Source organism: Chionomys nivalis, chromosome 7 (assembly GCF_950005125.1).
Source record: "Chionomys nivalis chromosome 7, mChiNiv1.1, whole genome shotgun sequence".
NCBI lineage: Eukaryota > Metazoa > Chordata > Mammalia > Rodentia > Cricetidae > Chionomys > Chionomys nivalis.
The window spans coordinates 33,312,761-33,332,639 of record NC_080092.1 but is presented as its reverse complement, the minus strand read 5'-3'; the positions used below and the strand labels follow the sequence as shown (position 1 = coordinate 33,332,639).

General features: G+C 47.3%; 1 protein-coding gene across 1 annotated transcript in view; it reads right to left on the bottom strand.

The window, feature by feature from the left end:
* Col23a1 (collagen type XXIII alpha 1 chain) overlaps positions 1 to 19,879 on the bottom strand; it is a 289,084-nt gene that overhangs the window by 250,405 nt on the left and 18,800 nt on the right. Inside the window, exon 2 of the mRNA XM_057775017.1 lies at positions 12,959 to 13,025. Within this exon, the coding sequence (XP_057631000.1) occupies positions 12,959 to 13,025 (67 nt within the window). The remainder of the gene's footprint in view (positions 1 to 12,958; positions 13,026 to 19,879) is intronic.

The window sequence follows — 19,879 nt, the reverse complement described above, 5'->3', positions numbered from 1 at the left end:
CACCAGCAAGGGTGACGATAAAGACTAGGCACCAAAACGGGGGTTGACGAGCCCGTGGCAGGCACCCCACTAGAGCAGACAGAGTGCCCAGCGATGGCATGCTCCACCCCCTGACGGTATGGAAATTCCAGGAAAGCAGCAGCCACAGCAGCTTATGTATAGATCGTACTGCCTCTACCAGGCACGTCCCTGTGCCGTCACAAATCACATAACCACATTCACAGGATGAGCTGAAGCCCACGTGTACACCAGGGAGAGTGGAGTGCCTGTCCTGGGTCTGTCCCCGCCTTCCAGGTGATCACAGAAGCCAGAGGAGGACATCAGATCCACAGGCAATGGAGCGATGACTCCACTCCACTATCAACTCCTCACAGGGCTATGTAAGGGGGACCCAAAGTGATGCAGGGGTGGGGTAGGGTGGGGTGGGGTGGGTCATGGAATTGGGAGCAATGGATTCTGATGAAGAAAAGAGGAAATATCTCAGGAAATGGGATTCATTGGGTCTTGAGGAATAGATTTTGTTTTAAGATTAAAAAATGTATATGTATGTTGAACGTGTGTGCGTTTGTGCACGTGGCTGCATGTGCCTGTGGAGGCCAGAAGGGGGCACAGTATCTCCTAGAGCTAGAATTACACGCAGTTATGAGTTGCCTAAGGTAGGTGCTGGGAACCAAACCTGGGTTCTCTGGGCTGCTGACTTATCCGTCTAGCCCAAGTTCACTTTTGATGGGCACAAACACTGGCCATATTTGGATGCGCGTATCCACCGGGTAATGACAAAAGCAGGGTGCTCATTCGGTACCATTTCTTCCACTGTTCAAATCCTTTCCGATTGGAAATATGGACTCAGTTCTTGCCAATGAGAATCACATATTGTGTATGGCCAGAACTGATTCTACCTGTTCAACTGTGACTTGGTATCTGGGGTCAATCTCTCCTCCCTCTCTACTTTTGTTAAGGCCAGCCTTTTTAGATACCACATATGAGGGAGACCATGTGGTACTTGTCTTTCTGTGGCTGGGCCATGTCTCTCAGCAACACCCTTCAGCTGTACCCATGTTGCCACAAATGATGGGATTCTGTCCTCTATAACGGCCAAATAGAATTCTGCTCTGGGCATACATTCTACTTTCCTATTCACTCCCCCATCTTTGGGCCACTCTTTAATTTTGAATATTGTGAGCAATGTCACAAAGAACAAGTGACATGCAGTTTCCAAGTGCATGGACAGTGGAGAGTTTCATAAGGAAGCAGGAAGATGGTACAACTTGAGCGATGGGCTCCAGGAGGGGCTCAGGAGATAGACTGGGAATCTGAAGATAAGGACCTTGTTTGTACTCAACCCTACAGATAGGAAGCCACAAAGGATATTAAACCCAAGATCGCCCCACCCACAGCCAGGGGAAGGCTTGGGAAACACACGAGGCCTTGGGGTCCGGTAGAGGTGAAGACGTCATGAAGGAAGGGCCCAGTGGACTGGAGGACAGGAAAAAGGGACTGACTGACTGAAGAGAGAGTGTAAGATCAAGGGGGCAGAATGGGGACCACGGACTAAGTACAAGTGGGAAGTGTGCTGGCTGATGTTAGGTGTGGAGCTCCTGGCCACAGTGACCACAAATGCAGGCATGCATCATTCTGTAGGGGTCTGGGAAGCTGTCATTGGATAAGAATAGTATTTCAGTTGATGGACTTTGAGAATACAGGCTACTTTCTATAAGTTCGCGGGTCTTCTCTCAGATTGTAAACCAAACAAAAAACCAAGTAAGAGAGAATGTTTCAGAAGAATATCTTCATAGTTTACATATACCATCAGCTCTTGGTTTTGAGTCTTTGGACTCAGAATAGAATATGAGCCTGAATGGGAGCTGCAGTCTCTGCTCTTCCCCCATGGTCCAGACACACGGCCTACACATAGGTCCTTCTTGGCAGCCTCCTTACCACACAGAGACTTTAAGGTAAGTCCTTTTCCCTCTTCCATTGTTTTAGTCTTCAACCCAACAGAAACTCAACATTCAACTTTATGCTAATACCAAAGCCATTGTGCATCAGAAATCTACCACCATTTCAATTTAGCTGGGCATGGTGGTGCACACCTTTAAATCCGCCTTCAGGAGGCAGAAACGGTTGGATCTCTGAATTTTAGGCCAACCTGGTCTACAGAGAGAATTCCAGGGGCTACATAGTAAGATCCAGTCTCAAAATCAAAACCAAAATCACTCCCCCCCAAAATTTCAACTTAGCTTTGTGCAGCATGTTCCTCTCTCGAGATGCCTGTAACTGCAGCAAGCCATAGCCACAGACAGTCATGTGACAATGAGGGGGCGTGACCAGTCTGCCACTTGTCCCCCAATGGTCTGGGTTGCGAAGACAGCACAGGCTTTGCTGTGCTTGGCACTGAACACTGCAGGCTCACCTCCTTCGCTGGTGTATCTCCTCTGTTCATGACCAAGGTGGTTTTCAAGGTAGAGGTGAGAACTCTGTGAATAGACGCATTTGTGTTTCTCCTGTGGGGACTCCTATCAAATCCTTTCTCTATCCTCCTCTGAAGCCTTGAGCTTTTCCTTATTCTGTGGTGCGTGCGTGTGTGTGTGTGTGTGTATGTGTGTGTGTATGTATGTGTGTGTATGTGTGTATGTATGTGTGTATGTATGTGTATATGTATGTATATGTGTGTATGTGTGTATGTATGTGTGTGTATGTGTGTATGTGTGTATATGTGTGTGTATGTATGTGTATGTGTGTGTATGTGTGTGTATATGTGTGTGTGTGTGTGTGTGGTGCTAGACATTCTTAGGCCACCTGCATGCTGACAAGCACTTCGCTACTGGGCTGTATCCTTGGCTCTTTTAAACTTGTTTTATTTTTCAAAGAAACTCTCATGAAGTTGCCCAGGCTACCTTTGAACTCACTCAGTAGTCTAAGCTGGCCTTGAATTTGCAATCTTCCTGACTCAGTGACCCAAGCTGCGTTTAAATTCCCCTTAGATTGCTACAGAATTTAATAAAATAAATGGGCTCCCTCTGGTGGTCACAAGAAAACCTCCGAATCTCAAAGGTCAGACTCTAGTTACTTTTCAAGGTCTTTATGGGGCTGGGTATATTCCATAATTAATAGATTCGGAACAGCTAGACGATGTCAGGAGAGAAGACTTCTAATTATCATTTTCCACTCATCAGTGAGTCTACAAATTGGTTTGCAAAGCAACGGCCCCAAACCACACTCGCCATGTCTCCTGAATCCATTTCTGTTTCTGGTCAGGGCATCCCTGTCCCCAGGCCTGCAGCTCCTGTCATTTCTGTACGTTTCTCTCCCCGTAATCACATTTGTGAGTCCGTCTGCCACAGGTCCTGGTGCCTCTGCAGCTGTTCTGTTCCCTCCATTGGTGCTCATGATCCTCCTTCAATTCCTCAGGACCTCTTCCCAGGGAAGCCACGCCCAGATGTGTATCAGCACTTTCTACAGCCCCAGATGTGTATCGGCACTTTCCACAAGCACATTCTAGGCTCCAGGGATGCAACAGGGAACAAACCAAGAGGGTGCCCACCTTGAGCACACTCTCAGGGGCCGCCGTGGTGGACCCAGACCTGCCATCCAGTCTGTCCCCCTGTTCTTTCTAGGATCCTCCTTTCTAGGTTATCTTCTAGGAGACAAACTCTGCTCAGACACCTTACATTGTGTGTCCCACAGCACACTGCTAACCCTCAGCTCCCTAACTCCCACAGCTGCAGCAAGAGTTTGGACCACTCCTCCATACTCTCCTTTCAGCTTGCTTGAGATGTCAGGTCTCAGCGACCTGTGTCCCCAAGCCAGCTGGTTACCATGCTAACTAACCAGTCTTCAAAACCTTATCTAGCTCCCCTTCCCAAGGAAGTACCAGCTCTCTCAGAAGCAACCTGTCTGTATAGACCCTCTGGCCTGCAGCAATGTCTCCTTTAATTTCTGCAGGACTCTTGTTTGTAGTACACACTTTTACTCCATTTTTAGTTGATTATGAGTCTACAGCCTACAGCATCCCCTTCTAACGATGGTTGGCAGCCGCTTCGGACGGTCTTAATATGGTCGCCGTAACTAGAACTGAACGTGAGACCTAGTAAATGAACAAATAAGCAATGGACAGATGCCTGTGCCCAGGAGAGTGTGGGAATGAGATGAGATCACTCCCCAGAGAATTCCAGCACACGTGTACATGTGCACACATGCCAGGTTTGAGAGTTCTGCCTAGGGGTGAAGTGCTTGCCCAGCATATATGAACTCCTGGGTTCTAGCCCCAGCACCACCGGAAAGAAAAAAAAAAAGCTAAAGAATTTAAAGGGCCAGGGCTAAAATTCAGAGTCAAATTGCCTGCTCAGCACTCACAGGACCCTGGAAAAAATGAATAAATAAAAATTCATGCCAGGCATGGTTGCTCATCCCATGATCCCAGCACTAGAGAAGCTGAGGCAAAGTCAAGTTGAGCCAGGATTACACTGGGAGGCCTCGTCTCAAAAAAGAGAGAAAAGATTTTAGCAATTGTTAAACTCAGGGGTGGGATGCTCTCCCAGCATGTGTGATGCCCCAGGCTTAATTTCTAGCACTGAAAAAGAAGGAAATAAAGAAAGAGGGAGGGAGGGAGAGAGGGAGGGAAGAAGAGAGAGAAAGAGAGAGAGAGAGAGAGAAATATCAGACCCCAAGATCCCCTATGGCCCTGTCTACTGTGATTAGATACTTCCTTTGCAGGAAACTCAATATTCCTATAAATTCAAGTCAACCGGGATTTACCACTCCCAGGAGAACATACATATTTTCAAACATTGTCAGATAAGCATAATTTCTTGCTTGAAGACCACAAGTCCCCTTCCCAAACCCATTCCTATATATACTCTACACCAACAGAGGGGAAACCCGAGCACCAGAGGTTTTCCTATTCATGCCCTGGTCCCTACCACTCTCCACGAATGACGGCAAATCTCAGACATCATTTCCACACTGTGCTTGGTGTTTAAAGAGAGTTTACTCCCCGCGAGGACTTCCACACGAGTGGGGAATTTCTGCCTCTGACATCTCTGTTGGTTCCTTCCTGGAAACCGTTCCCCCCAACCCCGGCGTGGTAAGTCCAGCATGCACCATCTGGAGGCCACACACAGCATCCCTGCAATACCGTACAGCCATGTAGAAGACATAAAGAGGCAATGGCAAGGATTATCACTTTCCCAGAAGGTTCCTAAGATTTCCCGGGGAAGTAGAGTCTAACTAGAAACAAGCCCGAAGGGGCAGAAGTGGCAGGCTGTGCTCACGGTCTTCCGGATTCCAGGAGTGTCTGATCCGATGGCTTCCAGCCACGTGATTTCTCTTGCTCATTGGTCACCCACATGTTCTCACCCATATCCCAGAAGAACATGCCGGGATAACCTGCCAAGCCTTTGTTCTTTCCTTCTAGAGCATTCTCAGGCAATCCCTAAGTCTGCACCTCCTCTGCCCTCTTCGTCTCTGGCAGTTGCTGGCTGAGCACAACTGAGTTCATGAGAACAACCAACAACTCACTCTTGGGAGGCGGAGGAGAGCTTGTCCCCAGGTGTTTATATGTTCTACCCTGCCATGACCCCATGAGGCAGGTACCCTTAGAAGACCTATTTTACAGATGAAAAGCTGAAACGTACCCTGGGCATGGCACATGCCTGTAATACTAGAATTCAGAAGCAGAGGCAGAATGATCAGGAGTTCAAAGCCAGCTTCTATTACAGAGCAAATTTAAAGCCAACCTGGGCTTCATAAGAGAGAATCTGTCTCAAAAGCCACAAAACAAAATGTAAAAACCTGGAACTCTGAGGTATGGGAAGATAAATGACCTATTTGAGGTCATGGAGTTGATAAATTATGGAAATCAAGCCAAGTAATGTGGACCCAGAGTCTGTATCAACATACCATCTTCTGGACAAATTAGAGGGCAAATGAGTCCTTGGAGGCTTGAAGTGGAGACAGTCTTTGGTCACTTTAAGAGCCGTCTATCAGGCTGGCTGTCCCTGGAGCAAGTATGAAGGTCACTACAGTCTGTGTTTGCCTAGTTGCGTGCATTTTTCTATTGTTCTGGGAACAGAACCCCAAACTTCCTAGGGGATAGCTACTCTCTCCCATATCATGTTTCTAGTAGTGAAGTCTCCCTCATAGCTGCATGTGTGTGCATATGTATGTATAAGCATGTACGCAGCTGTGTACATGTGTGAACCTGTGTTTATATGTATATGCTGGTGTTTTTGTGTGCATGTGTGTGCATGTGCATCTGTGCATGTGTATGTGTGTGTATGTATGTATATATGTTTGCATGAGTATGTGTGTACATCCATATTTCCAATGTCATCCTATGGAGAGACCTTCGTGACCTCATTTTACCCTAATTACTTACCTCTACATATAATTACATTCTGAGGCACAGGGAAGGGTTAAGATTTCAAGTATGAATTGAGGAGTAGTCACAGTTCAGCCTACAGCACCTCACAATCGCCAGTCATGGGGCTGGCGAGGAAGGAGGGTGCTTGTGTGGGGTGCTGAGGAGGACTGCTTAGCTGCGACTATTGGCAGTCACCGTCCTACAGAGTGGGCACCCCGAGGAAAGGCAGCCTGAGAAGGACAGAGAGAAGCGGAGTGATGGGGACAGCCTCTGAGTCAGGCACGTTTGCATTTCTGAGCCCTGCACTTTAGGATGGGATCCGATGCATTTCCATCACCGCATTATTCACAAGGGATGCTCGGAATCTGTTGATGCTCTCATGCCCAAAGAGCAGTGAACAAACTAAGGTGGGGCCCGTTTCCAGCACTGCAGGATAGGCTATGAAGAGTCAAGATTCGAACCCAGGATTTTCAGGCTCTAAGGTACTGGCCCTGAGCCGTCACGGCCCAGACCCAGTTCACTGTCAACCTGGTTGGCTTCTCCACAAACAGAAGGCATTTGTCCTTCCATTACAACCCTACCCCAGATGCTGCAGCAACTCCTGACTCAGGAGAGCCCTCAAAACTAAGCCAAAAAGAAGTCAGAGAACAAGGTGACACAGGCCTTCCTCCCTCCATCACAGGGTGGATGCAGCTTGGTCTGTAGTATAGATTTATAGACTCTGTGAGGATGCAGGATGGTAAATGGGCTGAGTACATCTCAGGACACCTCAGCCCCTTGACAGCATCCTTGATCAACCCAAAATGAGGCAGCACTGGCTCTCTGCTATGTGGCCTGAGATCATATCCAACAGAAACTGCCAACTTCAGAAAGTGGTACACAGCGTGCAACATATGATCTAATGGTACCACAAAAGCTAGAGAAGTGCTCACTGGCACACAGACATGACTGACACATGATAATTGGATCTATCTATCTATCTATCTATCTATCTATCTATCTATCTATCTATCTATCTAATTATCTATCTATATCTGATCTCTCTTTCTCTGTCTGTCTCTGTCTGTCTCTCTGTCTCTCTCTCTCTGTCTCTGTCTCTCTCTCTCTCTCTCCATGTTTATACACACAGGCTTCATGCAGCCCAAACTGGCTTTGAACTCACTATGTAGCCAAGGACGATCTTGAACTCCTGACCTTCCTGCCTCTGTCTTTTGAGCGCTGGGATAACAGGTGTGCACCACCATGCAGGCTTATTTACAACTTTTCAACTTTTACCATAGTGCAAAAAATGTGCCCACACAACCATACTGTTTTCTGCTCTCAAAACAGTACCTGATAAATTCCATGGGCATCCTATACTTTATTATAGAATAGGCTTTCTGTTCGAGAATTTTGCCCGGCTTTAAATACATATACGTGTTCTGAGCACGCTGAAGCTGGGCTTGAACTTGATGCTTATAAGGCAATGTACGTTAGCATATTTTTTTTTTTAGATATTTTCAACTTACACTGGGTTATTAGGAAAGAGCAGAAACATAAGCTAAGGAAGAGCAGTCTATGTAAAGGACCCCTGCCTGCGGCAGGTTCTCTAAAGCTGCAGCTATCAGCCACACATGGTGGTTTAAATGAAAATTAGTTAAAACAAAATAAAGTTTAAAATCCAGGCCCTCACCTGCACAAGTCATATCTCAAGGGCTCAAAAGTCATATGAGAGGGGACAGACAGCTGGGTTAAGAGTAAGAGCATGTACTGCTCTTGCAGAGGACCCAGGTCTGTTCCCAGCACCCACATCAGGCAGCTCACAACCACCGATAACTCTTTTGAGACAAGGTTTCTCTGTGTAGCCCTGATTGTCCTGGAACTCCCTTTTTAGACCAGGCTGGCCTCGAAATTACAGAGATCCACCTGCTTCTGCCTCCCAAGTGCTGAGATTAAAGGCGTTCACCACCACTGCCCACCATGCCATGTTTTACTCCCTATTCAAAAAATACACATTTTAAACCTCGACTACATTTAAAAGCACTTGTAAGAAGAAAAGATGCCGACAGACCTAAGTGCAGACAGTCATCAGGTCCTGAATAACACAGGGACACCAAGTGATGGATAAGCAGGTGGGCATGAGAGTCGACAACAGGACTTGCTGACTAGGGACTGCCCACACAGGGTGATGGGCATGCACCTCCATGCTTGTTTTCTTTGGGGTGATTATTGCCCCCAATTGTTTTCATCCCTAGGGTTTTAGCAGCAACATTTGCCACAAATCAGGTGTAGAAAAAAAAAACAAATGGCCCCTCCTGGTTCGGGAGGCCAGACGTTCAGGGTGTGTGCAGGATGGCTTCTTCTGAAAGCCCCGAGGAAAGCCAGTGTTTCCTGGCTTGTTATAGCACCATTCCCATCCTTGGCTGTGCCGACACATGGTCTTTTACTGTGTATCTCTGTGTCTCATGTCTCTCACTCTTGTCTCTTCTCAGGGCACAAGGGCCCTGAACTGGACCCACCCTTATCATGGAAGATCTTGCTGCACGATTCTAATCTTAATTATTGCAAAACCCCCCATCTCTGAGATTTTACTTTTTGCATTTTTGACTGCCCACTGCCAACCAAGGTCCAGAAACTTTACATGGAAAATTCCAGAAATAAGTAACTCAGGAATGTCAAACTACACACCACTCTTGAGTAGCATGGTGAAGTCTCCCATACATACACAGGGTCTGCTCACTACATCAGTTGTCATGGCACCTCAGGGCTGGTGCTCAGGTAACCCTTATTTTAGTATTGGCCCTACGGTGCAAGATCATTGAGCTGACAATTCAGATATTCCAAGGAAAGCTACAATGTGCTTCCTTTGGATAAAAAGGAGAGAGTATGATAAGATATTTTGAGAAAGAGTCCATCCACGTAACCATTATTACAATGTATCTGTTATAGCTAATAACTGCTGTTTATCTCTCATTATGTCCAATCTATACATCAGACTTTACCATAAGCGTGTCTTAGCTAGGGTTATTATTGTTGTGATGAAACACATGATCAAAGACAGGAACGCAAACAGTGCAGGGTCCTGGAGGCAGGAGCTGATGCAGAAGTCATGGAGGGGTGCTGCTTACTGGCTTGCTCAGTCTGCTTTCTTACAGAACCCAGGGCCACCAGCCCTGGAATGGTACCACCCACAATAGGCGGAACCCTGCCCCATCAATCATTAATTAAGGAAATGCTTTATAGCCAGATCTTATAGGGGCATTTTCTCAATTAAGGTTTCCTTTTTTCAGATAATTCTAACTGGTGTCAAGTTGACATAAGACTAGCCAGCATAGCATGTATGTATAGAAAAATGTACACTTACATATATGCAATTATATAGATTCACTATATGTGGAACTGCACACATATGCATGTACATACATACACATAAATGGGGTTTGATATTATCCAAAGCTTCAGGTATCCACTAGGGGTCTTTTTTTTTTTTTTTTTTGGTTTTTTGAGACAGGGTTTCTCTGTGGCTTTGGAGCCTGTCCTGGAACTAGCTCTTGTAGACCAGGCTGGTCTTGAACTCACAGAGATCCGCCTGCCTCTGCCTCCCAAGTGCTGGGATTAAAGGCGTGCGCCACCACCGCCCGGCTTCCACTAGGGGTCTTGAAGAGCATCCTCTACCAGATAAGGAACTGCTGGGCACTGAAAATAACCTATTTTCAAATAACGTCTCATCCCCAGGAACAAGGCACTAGGATTTGAACACCTCTTTTTGAGGAAACCAGTCAGATACACTATATCATTTTGTAGATGGCATGAAGGTCCCTTTGCTTACCAGAAGTCACAGAGCCTGTTCAGCATAGCCCTGAAGGTCCTCCCACAATAGGTCTGGGCATGAGGGCCATCTTCCTGCTGGAAGCCCACCATGCCCCTCGGCGCCTGCACAGCCAGCTCCCAACAGCCAATGCTGCCAACAGCCAATGCTCCCAACAGGCAGCACACACGTGCTGCCCCTCTCTGGCCCTGCTTATCTGCCTTCCCTCTGCTGGGATCTGACAAAAGCTTATACTGTTTCCCTGGACCGTGGGAAGGAGCTGGGTGGTGACCTGCCTGTGTCTCGGATCAGATGGGGACCCAAGATACAGAGGGCCCTCTGAATCTCCAGAGCCCTAAAATCTTCAGAGCCCTTTGATCAGAGCTTTGAAGAGAGGGAGCGAACTCAGACCCCTGTGTTGCAGTGAAGGGTTTTTCTGGTCTCAGGCAGCGCATGCCAGAGCACTGGGGCTTTGTACTGATGAAAGACTTAAAAGGCTCAGTGAGAGCCTAGACTGGGGGTGACGAGATAAGGACACAGGGAGGCAGTAGGCCTGAGTAAGACAATGCTGCCATATCCCTAGAGCTGCACTGGCTGTGGCATCAAAGCCAGGCACCCTCAGGACAACTGAAGCAGGGCAGTCGAGAGTGGGGTATCCCCCTCACTGCCTCCTCCTCTTCTCCCCGTCTCTCTTCCATATCTGTTAGCAAGCATGGCAGGCAACAGTCTTACGGTAGGCCACACCTACAAATATCAATAATCAAACTTTCACCCCAGGATTTGTTTTTATTCCACTCTATAAGAGTTTAGAAATCCAAAATGCTGATTGCAAGATTGCAAAGTCTGAAACTGTGTCTCATGAATGGCTGTGCCTCCCGGTTTAAAAACAGACTTAGAGGGGCTGGAGAAATGGCTCAGTGGTTGTGAGCGCTTGCTAATGTTCTAGAAGACCAGAGTTTGGGTCCCAGAACCCATATAACTCTATCCCCAGGGGATGTAATACCCTCTTCTGGCGTCTGCAGTGCCAGTATGCAAACACACACACACACACACACACACATTAATTTTAAAAGATCTTTAAAAACCCCATACATATTCACACAAACCACACAAATGTAAAAGGACCCCTTGGTATTCATGGAAGAGTGCATCAATGAACCTGTCACTCTATAGGGTGCTAAAGTCATTCATATAAAATAGCACTGTATTCACATGCATATTTTTATTATATTTGCATATGCATTATATTTGCATAGGATATATACTTCTTCCTATGTATTTAAATCATCTAGAGCTGACCTATATTATACAAGTAGCTGTATATTATAGTTGTTAGGAAATAATGACAGAATATTTTTAACCCGTTTGGCTAAATCCCAGGTTAATTCACAGATCAGAGCCCATGTAGATGGACTACACCGAACACAACCCTTGAAATGAAAGAAGGAAGAAAGATAACCTCATTTTACACACCTTATAGGTCATCCAAAAGCTCATTTGTGGGTCTAAATTTTCCCTTGTTTAAGTTTAATTTCTGAATCCTGACCTCCAAATGTCACCACAGGCCACGTTATTTTTTTTCTCTTCAGAACCTCAGTGTCGGCTAAAGGCTCAAACTCCACCATAAAATCTTCCACTGAGTCCAGAGACAGAATTTCTCACCAGATCCGCCTTTGCAGAGGAAGCCCTAGCCCAGAGACATTGATGGTTTCTGGGTACCTTGGAGTAAACTGGGAGATGCTGTGGGGAAAAGGATTTCAGCTCTCCCCTGCTCTGTACCAGTTACAGAAGTCACTGCTCAGGGCTGGGGAGATGGCTCAGCTGATGATGTGCTAGCCGTACAGCACAGGACCTGAGTTCGGATCCCATGTAGAGAGTTCTATGGGTTAGCACTCCCAGTTATCCCACCGCTGGGGAGGCAGACACAGGTGGGTCCTGGAGCTGCTGGTTAGCCAGCACAGCTTCAAGTTCAGTGAGAGACCCTGTCTCAAGAATGAAGGTGCACGGTGTCTAAAGAGGACACCACCTCCAACCTCTGGCCACCACATACATGTACATAGACGCATGAACGTATATACACACACACACACACAGAAAACCCTTCCAACACGAGACACATTGCCGTGAGCCTCACCCTCCCTGGGTCACACAGCATCCTACGCAAGACTCAGTCTAAACTTGAAAGCCCATGGCAGAAGCCCCACACCGAACTCTTAGTCGTGGTCATACAGTGCTCCATGGTCTCATTCCCACCATGCATCTGGATTTGAGCCACATGACTGGGGCACTTAGAAGTCCAGGTTTTATCCATGGCCCTCCTAGTCCACACCAGCAAAACAGAGACTTGATTACCCAAATGCCCCAGATTTACTTTCCTGGTCTCATCCTCTTTCGTTGCCCAAAGCAACAGCAACAAAAACAAACTGCAGGCTTGCCAATTGTCCCCTCCCTATGTCAATCAGAGCTTGGCACACAGCAATCATAAGCAGGGAACGTGGCTCCTCTGGTTCATTCTGCAGACTCATTCAGCGGGGCTGCTACTTTCCCGCCTCTCATCCCTATTTGAAGCCAGCTTTAATACCCGCTGGGCGCTCCAGCCACTCGCCTACATGGCTGGGGTTTTTGACAAACCAGCTGCCAAGGGAAGCCAAGTAGGAAAGGTCCCAGGGTGGTACCCAGAGGGCCACAACCTGGAGCACCAGACCATCCTCTTGACTGACAATGACCTCAACATTTTACAACCACAGCAGAGAGAAGGGCCAGGCCTTCAAATGTCAGGAGCCAGCAAGGAAGAGAGCATTACCTACCTGGGGGGCAGATGCACTCGGAGGGGGCTTCCCGAACTGTCCGCAGCTTGGCGACTCCATCCAACTTCTGAACCAAGAAGACAAAAAGTTGGGGGAGAAGTGTCAGTTGCAGAACAGAGAAGTGGAAAATTCCACAACAGCGCTGAAGGGTCTCCAGTATTTTCCAGAACACTTCTGAAAAGGTCATTAAATTCTACAGGCGGTATTCTAATGAGAAGAAGCTATAGTAAACACTGAACAATTCTGAATATCACCGATGCCTCCTCAACAGAGGATGTCACGTTTCTGCTGGGCTCCATGTTTAAGCACAATAGGAGAAGCAGCAGAGGTGGCTTCCTGCCAGGCAAGGGTCGCTGAAAGGAAGGTGTATGGGAGAGACTTTGGGGCAGGGATAGATTAAAACTGGTCCTCTGGGTGCCCAAGAGCTGTCCTCTCTTCATCCAGGAATCTCCACAGACCCTCTCTTCCATAGTCTTGGGGTCCTGGCCCAATTCACTATGACATTTTCTTTTCTTCCTTTCCAGGGGGTCTTTGGCCTAGATAATTTGGTTCAGTAGAATTGAACAAAAGTCTCCATGCATGCCTAGCCCTGTGCTGGACATGGGAGAGAAGAAAAGAAATGCCACAGGGATGGCATGCTGCTGTGGCAACTCACAAGGACAGCTCTGGTGCGCTCATGGCCTGAGCTGACCTCCCGGAAAGTCTTTGGTTGCTGGGAATTGAATCCAGAACCTGCTGCCGGCTAAACACATGCTGCACCACTGAGCTACCCAGTCACAGAACAACTTCTGGGGCCAGAATTAAAAGTTGTCCCAAGAGAGATGTAAGCTTGGAAGAAGCTGGCCCACCCTCTCATCCCAGATGAGCCAGGGCTCAAGTCCTGAAAGGATACAAAGGTATTAACTCTTTTCTTTCTTTTGAGGTGGGAGGAGGTTAGTTAGGAACCCTAAATGCCAACAAAGTAAAAGCAGTGATCTGCTAACTTGAGTTGTATTTACCAGCATTAGTATTGATGCTTCAGGTTCAAACATAAAGATGCAAATTTAGGAGCTGGAAAGATGGCTCTGTGGTTAAGAGTGCTTGCTGCTCTTATAGAGGACTCACATCTGGAGACTCACAATCACCTGTAACCCCTGCTCCAAGGGATCTTCAGACACCTCTGCTCACCTTTGGTGCACACACCAAACAAATACATACACATACTAAAAATAAATCTTTTTTTTTAAAGGGGAAAAAGTTATTTATTTATTTATTTATTCATTTGTTTATATTTTTGAGGTGTTGGGGATAGAAACCAGACTTATGCTAAAAATACATGCCTCACCACTGAAGAGTACTCTTTCCAGCCTGAGAGGTAATTTTTGTTTTCCGAGACAGGGTTTCTCTGTGTAGTCCTGGCTGTCTTGGAACTCCCTCTATAGACCAGGCTGGCCTCAAACTCACAGAGATCCGCCTGCCTCTGCCTCCCGAGTGCTGGGATTAAAGGCGTGTGCCACCAGTGCCTGACTCTGAGAGATAACTTTTAATTCTGCTCTACAGGAAGTGAAAGGGGAGCAAGGGGTGGACGACAAGGTTCTCTGATTGATCAAACAAACCCAAGCTTCTGGGCCTTCTCTTGGGTCTGTTTTGTGCGTCCTTGTAAAATTCAGAGCTAGCCATGAACACTCTGGAGTCAGTTTAGCAACCCCCGCCCCCAGCCTTAGTATCTGACCATTCCGGAATCCTGGTGAGGTTCCTCAGGCTCCAACAGCTTCCAGGTGATGTCTGCGCACCTTGGCCTGTCTTCAGCAAAAGTCCTCTTCCTGTCTGGCAAGTTCAGGCAGAGTTCACCTTTGGTACTACTTGCTCTACTGACTGCCCACCCTGGTCCTTGGCTATAAAACCCCCTCACTGTGCCTTATTTTGAATTGTTGCTGCCATGCTTTAACAAGGACCCCTTCTTTGTGTGTGTGTTTGGTGTTTGTGTACATGTGTGTGTGTGTTGCACACATGTGTGTATGTATAGAAACCAGAGGATAAAACCAGGTATCTTTGCTTTAATTTTCTCACTGAAAAAGCAACTCAATATTTTGATTGGACCAGCTTGCCGGGGAGCCTCGGGGACCTCCCACCTTGGTGCTGAAGTTAGGGGTATGGATGCCACCCCAGACTCCTTTGCATGGGTGATAGAGATCCAGCCTGATGCTTTCATAGCAGGCTCTTCATCCAGTGGTCTATCTCTGCAGCCCCCAAACCTTTCTTCTTTAACAGTACCAAGCTGGGATTTCACAGAACATAGGGTCCCAGCCAAGCCCAAGGTGCCTCTGGCTGGAACAGCCCAGGACCAACAGTCTGAGTCTAAACCTATTAGGAACATTCTCAGTGGTCTGGAAGCTATCCCCAAACCTCCTCCTCAGAAGGCTGAGTTGGAGCAGTTGAAGTTAAGGGCAAATATCAGCAAGGGAGAGGAGGGACGCTGGGCAGGCCATGGACATCACACAGCACCAGGACAGCCAAGGAGCACTCGAGTGTGGCAGCTTTATCCTCAGTCCACCTCCCTGATCTCCCAAGGCCCTCAGTCTGCCCCAGGCATCAGATCCTGGTCTCCGGGCATCAGATTCTCAGCTCCCTCTGGACCTAAACTTCTGCTCTAGTCTAGAGTACCCACGCTAGCCCCTGTGACCCAGGCCCAACCCCCAGAAGCCCTATCCCTTAGCAGGAGGCCTGCTCCATCAGGGTCTTTGTACTGGAACATCCCCTGCTATCCCTATTGAGTGAGGAGTGAGCCCGCACGGAAACTGCAGGCCTGGGCAGGACCTCAGGACTCTTTTCCCGCAGTCTCTGCAGACACTTTACAGTAGTTTCCAAAAGGAAAGAATCCTTTAGCCGCAGTAGCTCTGTGCAGGCAGCTCTCTAAGCTAGACGTAACAGCAGGTCTTCATTCCCTTCTGAACAAAGCATCTGATGTTGGAGATGACCTTTTAACAACGCGGGTCGCACCTGGATTGCTCTCTTACAGGGCAAGGGCTGAGGGGCACACGATGACTTTAAAGCTATGCTCATTTTAAAATAAAAACCCACGTGGGAATTACACATGAGAGAAAAGCACTCCTGGCTAAGGCTACCAGGAGTATCCCAGGTCACTGGGGTTGAGTTTTTGTGTTGTGTTTTATTCTGTACACATTTGTTTTTCTCAATAGGTCATGAACATGCAGTTTATTTGGGGGTTCTGCCCCCTCCCCTCCCTCCTTCCCTTCCCCCTCCCTCCCTCCCTCCCTCCCTCCCTTCCCCCTCCCTCCTTCCCTCAACTCCAGCCCTTCCCCATCGAGGAGTTTGAAAACACAGCTGAACTCCACAGGAAATGTTTGAGTTAGAAACCCAATCCCAAAATCTTTATGCTTTTTTCTTTCTAAATTCTAAGAGACTCTTTTGTGTCCAGACTTCTAAAACACGATTTAAAGGCCTCGACTCTTTACGTTCCGTTTTCTGGCCGCACCCCAGCATCTGCCTACAATACTGTCCTGGGTTTCCACACGCAAACACCGCCTTCCTTGCACAGCAAATAAAGGATGAACTTCTGAGAACAGGCAAGAAGCTTTGGGAGTGTTCCTCTCCAGAAGCCCGGAGAGGAAAACAGAGAGGCAACTCACAAGGGGACAATGAATAAGGGAAAACCTCAATTTCCCACTGTGATCTGTTGATGTATTTATTAATGGCATGTAAGAGCTCAAAACGTCTGCTCACATCTCAAATGGTTTTGAATAGATGGGAACCACAGATCAGTACACAAGAAAACAATGAGTTTATGGGGTTGGAGAAATGGCTCCTTGGTTAGGAGCATGTACTGCTTTTCTAGAGGACCTAAGTTTGATTCCCAGTAACCATGTCAGGCAGTCACAACCACCTCTAACTCCAGCTCCAGGAACATTTGATTCTTGCAAGGTACCTGTACTCACCTGTACTCACCTGTACACACACACACACACACTTTAAAATCATAAAAATATTTTTTTAAAAAAAGAATTGAGCTGAATGTGGCATACACACATAGTCCCAGCTACTCTGCTCTTCTGGGGTATGAGGCAGGAAGATTGCTTGAATCCAGGAATTCTAGACCAGCCTGGACTACACAGTGAGACCCCAGTTCTGAGTTAAAACGAAAACAATAGTAAAAGTGTGCAATGATTCATTTCGATGAAATGCCGTAAATGAATCTATAAAACATTCCTATCTTTTGGCTGAAAATCCCTACTCTAGGGACTTTTCTCCAAAATAAATCCCAAGAAGTAAATCAACAAAAGAAAAAAAAAGTATTTTTGGGTATTAGGAAAGAATGGAGATTCCCTTGATAAAGCCATTACAGTCAAGAAACAGCATGAGGAAGACGAGTGTAGCAAGGAATCAAGTTTATAACACGGCCTAAGTAGCATCCAAACAACCGAACCAAGACTGCAGTGGCGTGCTTATTTAAAGGGTTAATTCTGGATCTGGGCAGACAGTTCAGCTGCACTTGGCATGCACGGATGAGGACTGGAGTTCAGAGCATCGCATAAATGCTGGGTGGACACGGCGGTCCACCTGTAACCTCAGCTCAAGGGTAGATGGGGGCGCGGCGGGGAGGGAGGTCGCAAGTGGGAGAGCTAGACTAACTGGAGTGGCAACCCGTGGCTTCAAGAGACTGCATCAATACCTAAAGTGGGGGTACCTGCTGTCAATCTGACTTCCACATGCATGAGAACACATGTGAATACATGCATATTCACACACACAGATATGCACACCACTTGCGTGCGCGCGTGCGCGCACACACACACACACACATGCACGCCCCACACATTATTCTATTCTAGGGATATTCAGTAGTAGACTATTTACCAAGCATACTGTTCTATCCTCAACAGTGAAAAAAAAAAAACCAAGTGTTAGAAGTTCTGTGTTGTTCTGGTGTAGTCCTCTCAGAAGAAAAGAAAAACTTTCAAAGAAGCACAAGAGCCAAGCAGGGCTTCCGAGACTGCCCTGTGGGTGCTTTCTTTGGAGACTGGGTCTCACTATATAGCAACGTCAGCTTGGAACTCGATGTGTAGATCAGGCTAGCCTGGACCTCACGAGACTCCTCCTGCCCCTGCCCTGAGTGTGGGAAGAAAGGCGTTTGCTACAGTGCTCAGTCAATTTCTTTTCTGAGACAGAATTTTGGATAATCCAGGCCTCAAAGTTGCCATGTAGGTGAGGCTGACTTTGAACTCCCAATCCTCCTGCTTCCCCCTCCCAAGTGCTGGGATTACAGGTGAGTGCCATCATATTCAACTGAAGGGTCTTTTTTTTTTTTTCTTTTAAAGAAAGATGTCAGTCCACTGCAGGGTTGGTTCAGGTGGAACACAGGTTCCACAAACAGCAGAATGAAGGCCCACCTGGGACCAAACCACATTGCCACATATTTTTTGCCCCCATTTCTCCTTCAAGAGGAGAGATATATACAGGTCCCATCACTGCTAGCACCAATGAGGGTGCAGCGTTTCCCCACCACTCCAAACACGGAGAAGCTGCTGACGCTGACGGTGACGGCAGCACTGAAGTGCCATCATGACTGAAGATTTGTATGCGGCAGGCACTGTACCAATTGTCTTCAAGCCTCCCGGTCACACCTACGGATGGGGAAATGAGACTAGGAGAAAGGTGTCTGACCTAGATCCAAACCGTAGAACCACCTGACTCCAAGCCAAAGCAAGATGACTTCGGCTGCTTCCAAGCAATTTTCATGTCTCCCAAAAGCCGGGCCCTGGGAGTCGTGGGGCAAGTTCAGTTCAGTTGATAAAATGCTTACTATGCAAGCATGAATACCTGAGTTCAATCCCCGCATCCATATAAAAAGCTAGGTGCAGTTCTAGTACATGCTTTCAGTGTAGTACTGGGAAAGCAGAGACAGGCAGGTTCCCAGAGCTTGTTGGGAAGCCAGTCTGGACAAATCAATGGGCCCCAGGTCCCAATGTGTGTCTCAAAAAACCAGGGTGTGCATGCATGCACACCCATGCAGCTGTGCTCACACACACATGCCTCTGAGTATATACCCACACATACACACACACGCCCCCAAAAGCTATTCTGATAGAAACCAGGTCTATGCTTGAGAAAGTCTGGCTGAGCGGAAGACACTGAGTACAGGTTACATAGGTTGTTGAGTCTGTCTGTCTGGACCATGGGTGAACGTGATTTTGTACTGGTTAAAAGCATAGGGCTGAACATCAGAGAGCACGGGCTTTAATGGCTGGACACAACTAAAATCAGAAGGCACCCAAGAAGCCAGAGGATCCCAAGACAGATCACAGGCAGTGACCAGCGAATCTAACTATATCACTGTGGCTCCGAGGTCCTCCCTCTTCTGCAGGGATTCATGCCACGAGCCTTGTGGATGCCAAATACTGCAAACAGTACCAAATCCCACAGAAACAATAGTTTTCTGCACACACTTGTAAAGTTCACCGGATAGAAAAGACTCATAATAACTAACAATAAAGCAGGAGAACTATAGCAACATCCTGTAACAAAGCGTGTTGAAAGTGCTGTGCTCTCTCAGAACACTGGGCTGTGCTGTCCTGTCGTTTTCGGGATACTGTCTACATGACATGATACCTTGCCTACGTGATGAGACTGCCAAGGAGAGTGATACAGGCATTGTGACACAGAGTTAGGGTACTAGTGACCTTCAGACGCTTCCTCAGGAGGACAACCGTGTGCTTCAGGTGATTCTAGGTCATCGAGCCCCGAAAATTCCAGGTGGGTAGCACGTACGGCGTAGATGCAGTGGAGGAAAGCACGATTCATATCCTAGAATCAGTGGATGGTGTGAGATTTCACCACTTTACCCAAGCAGCACGCAGCTGGAAATGTAGGAGCCGTTTGTTTCTGGAGGTTTTTTTTTTAAATACTCATTATATTTAGACTGCC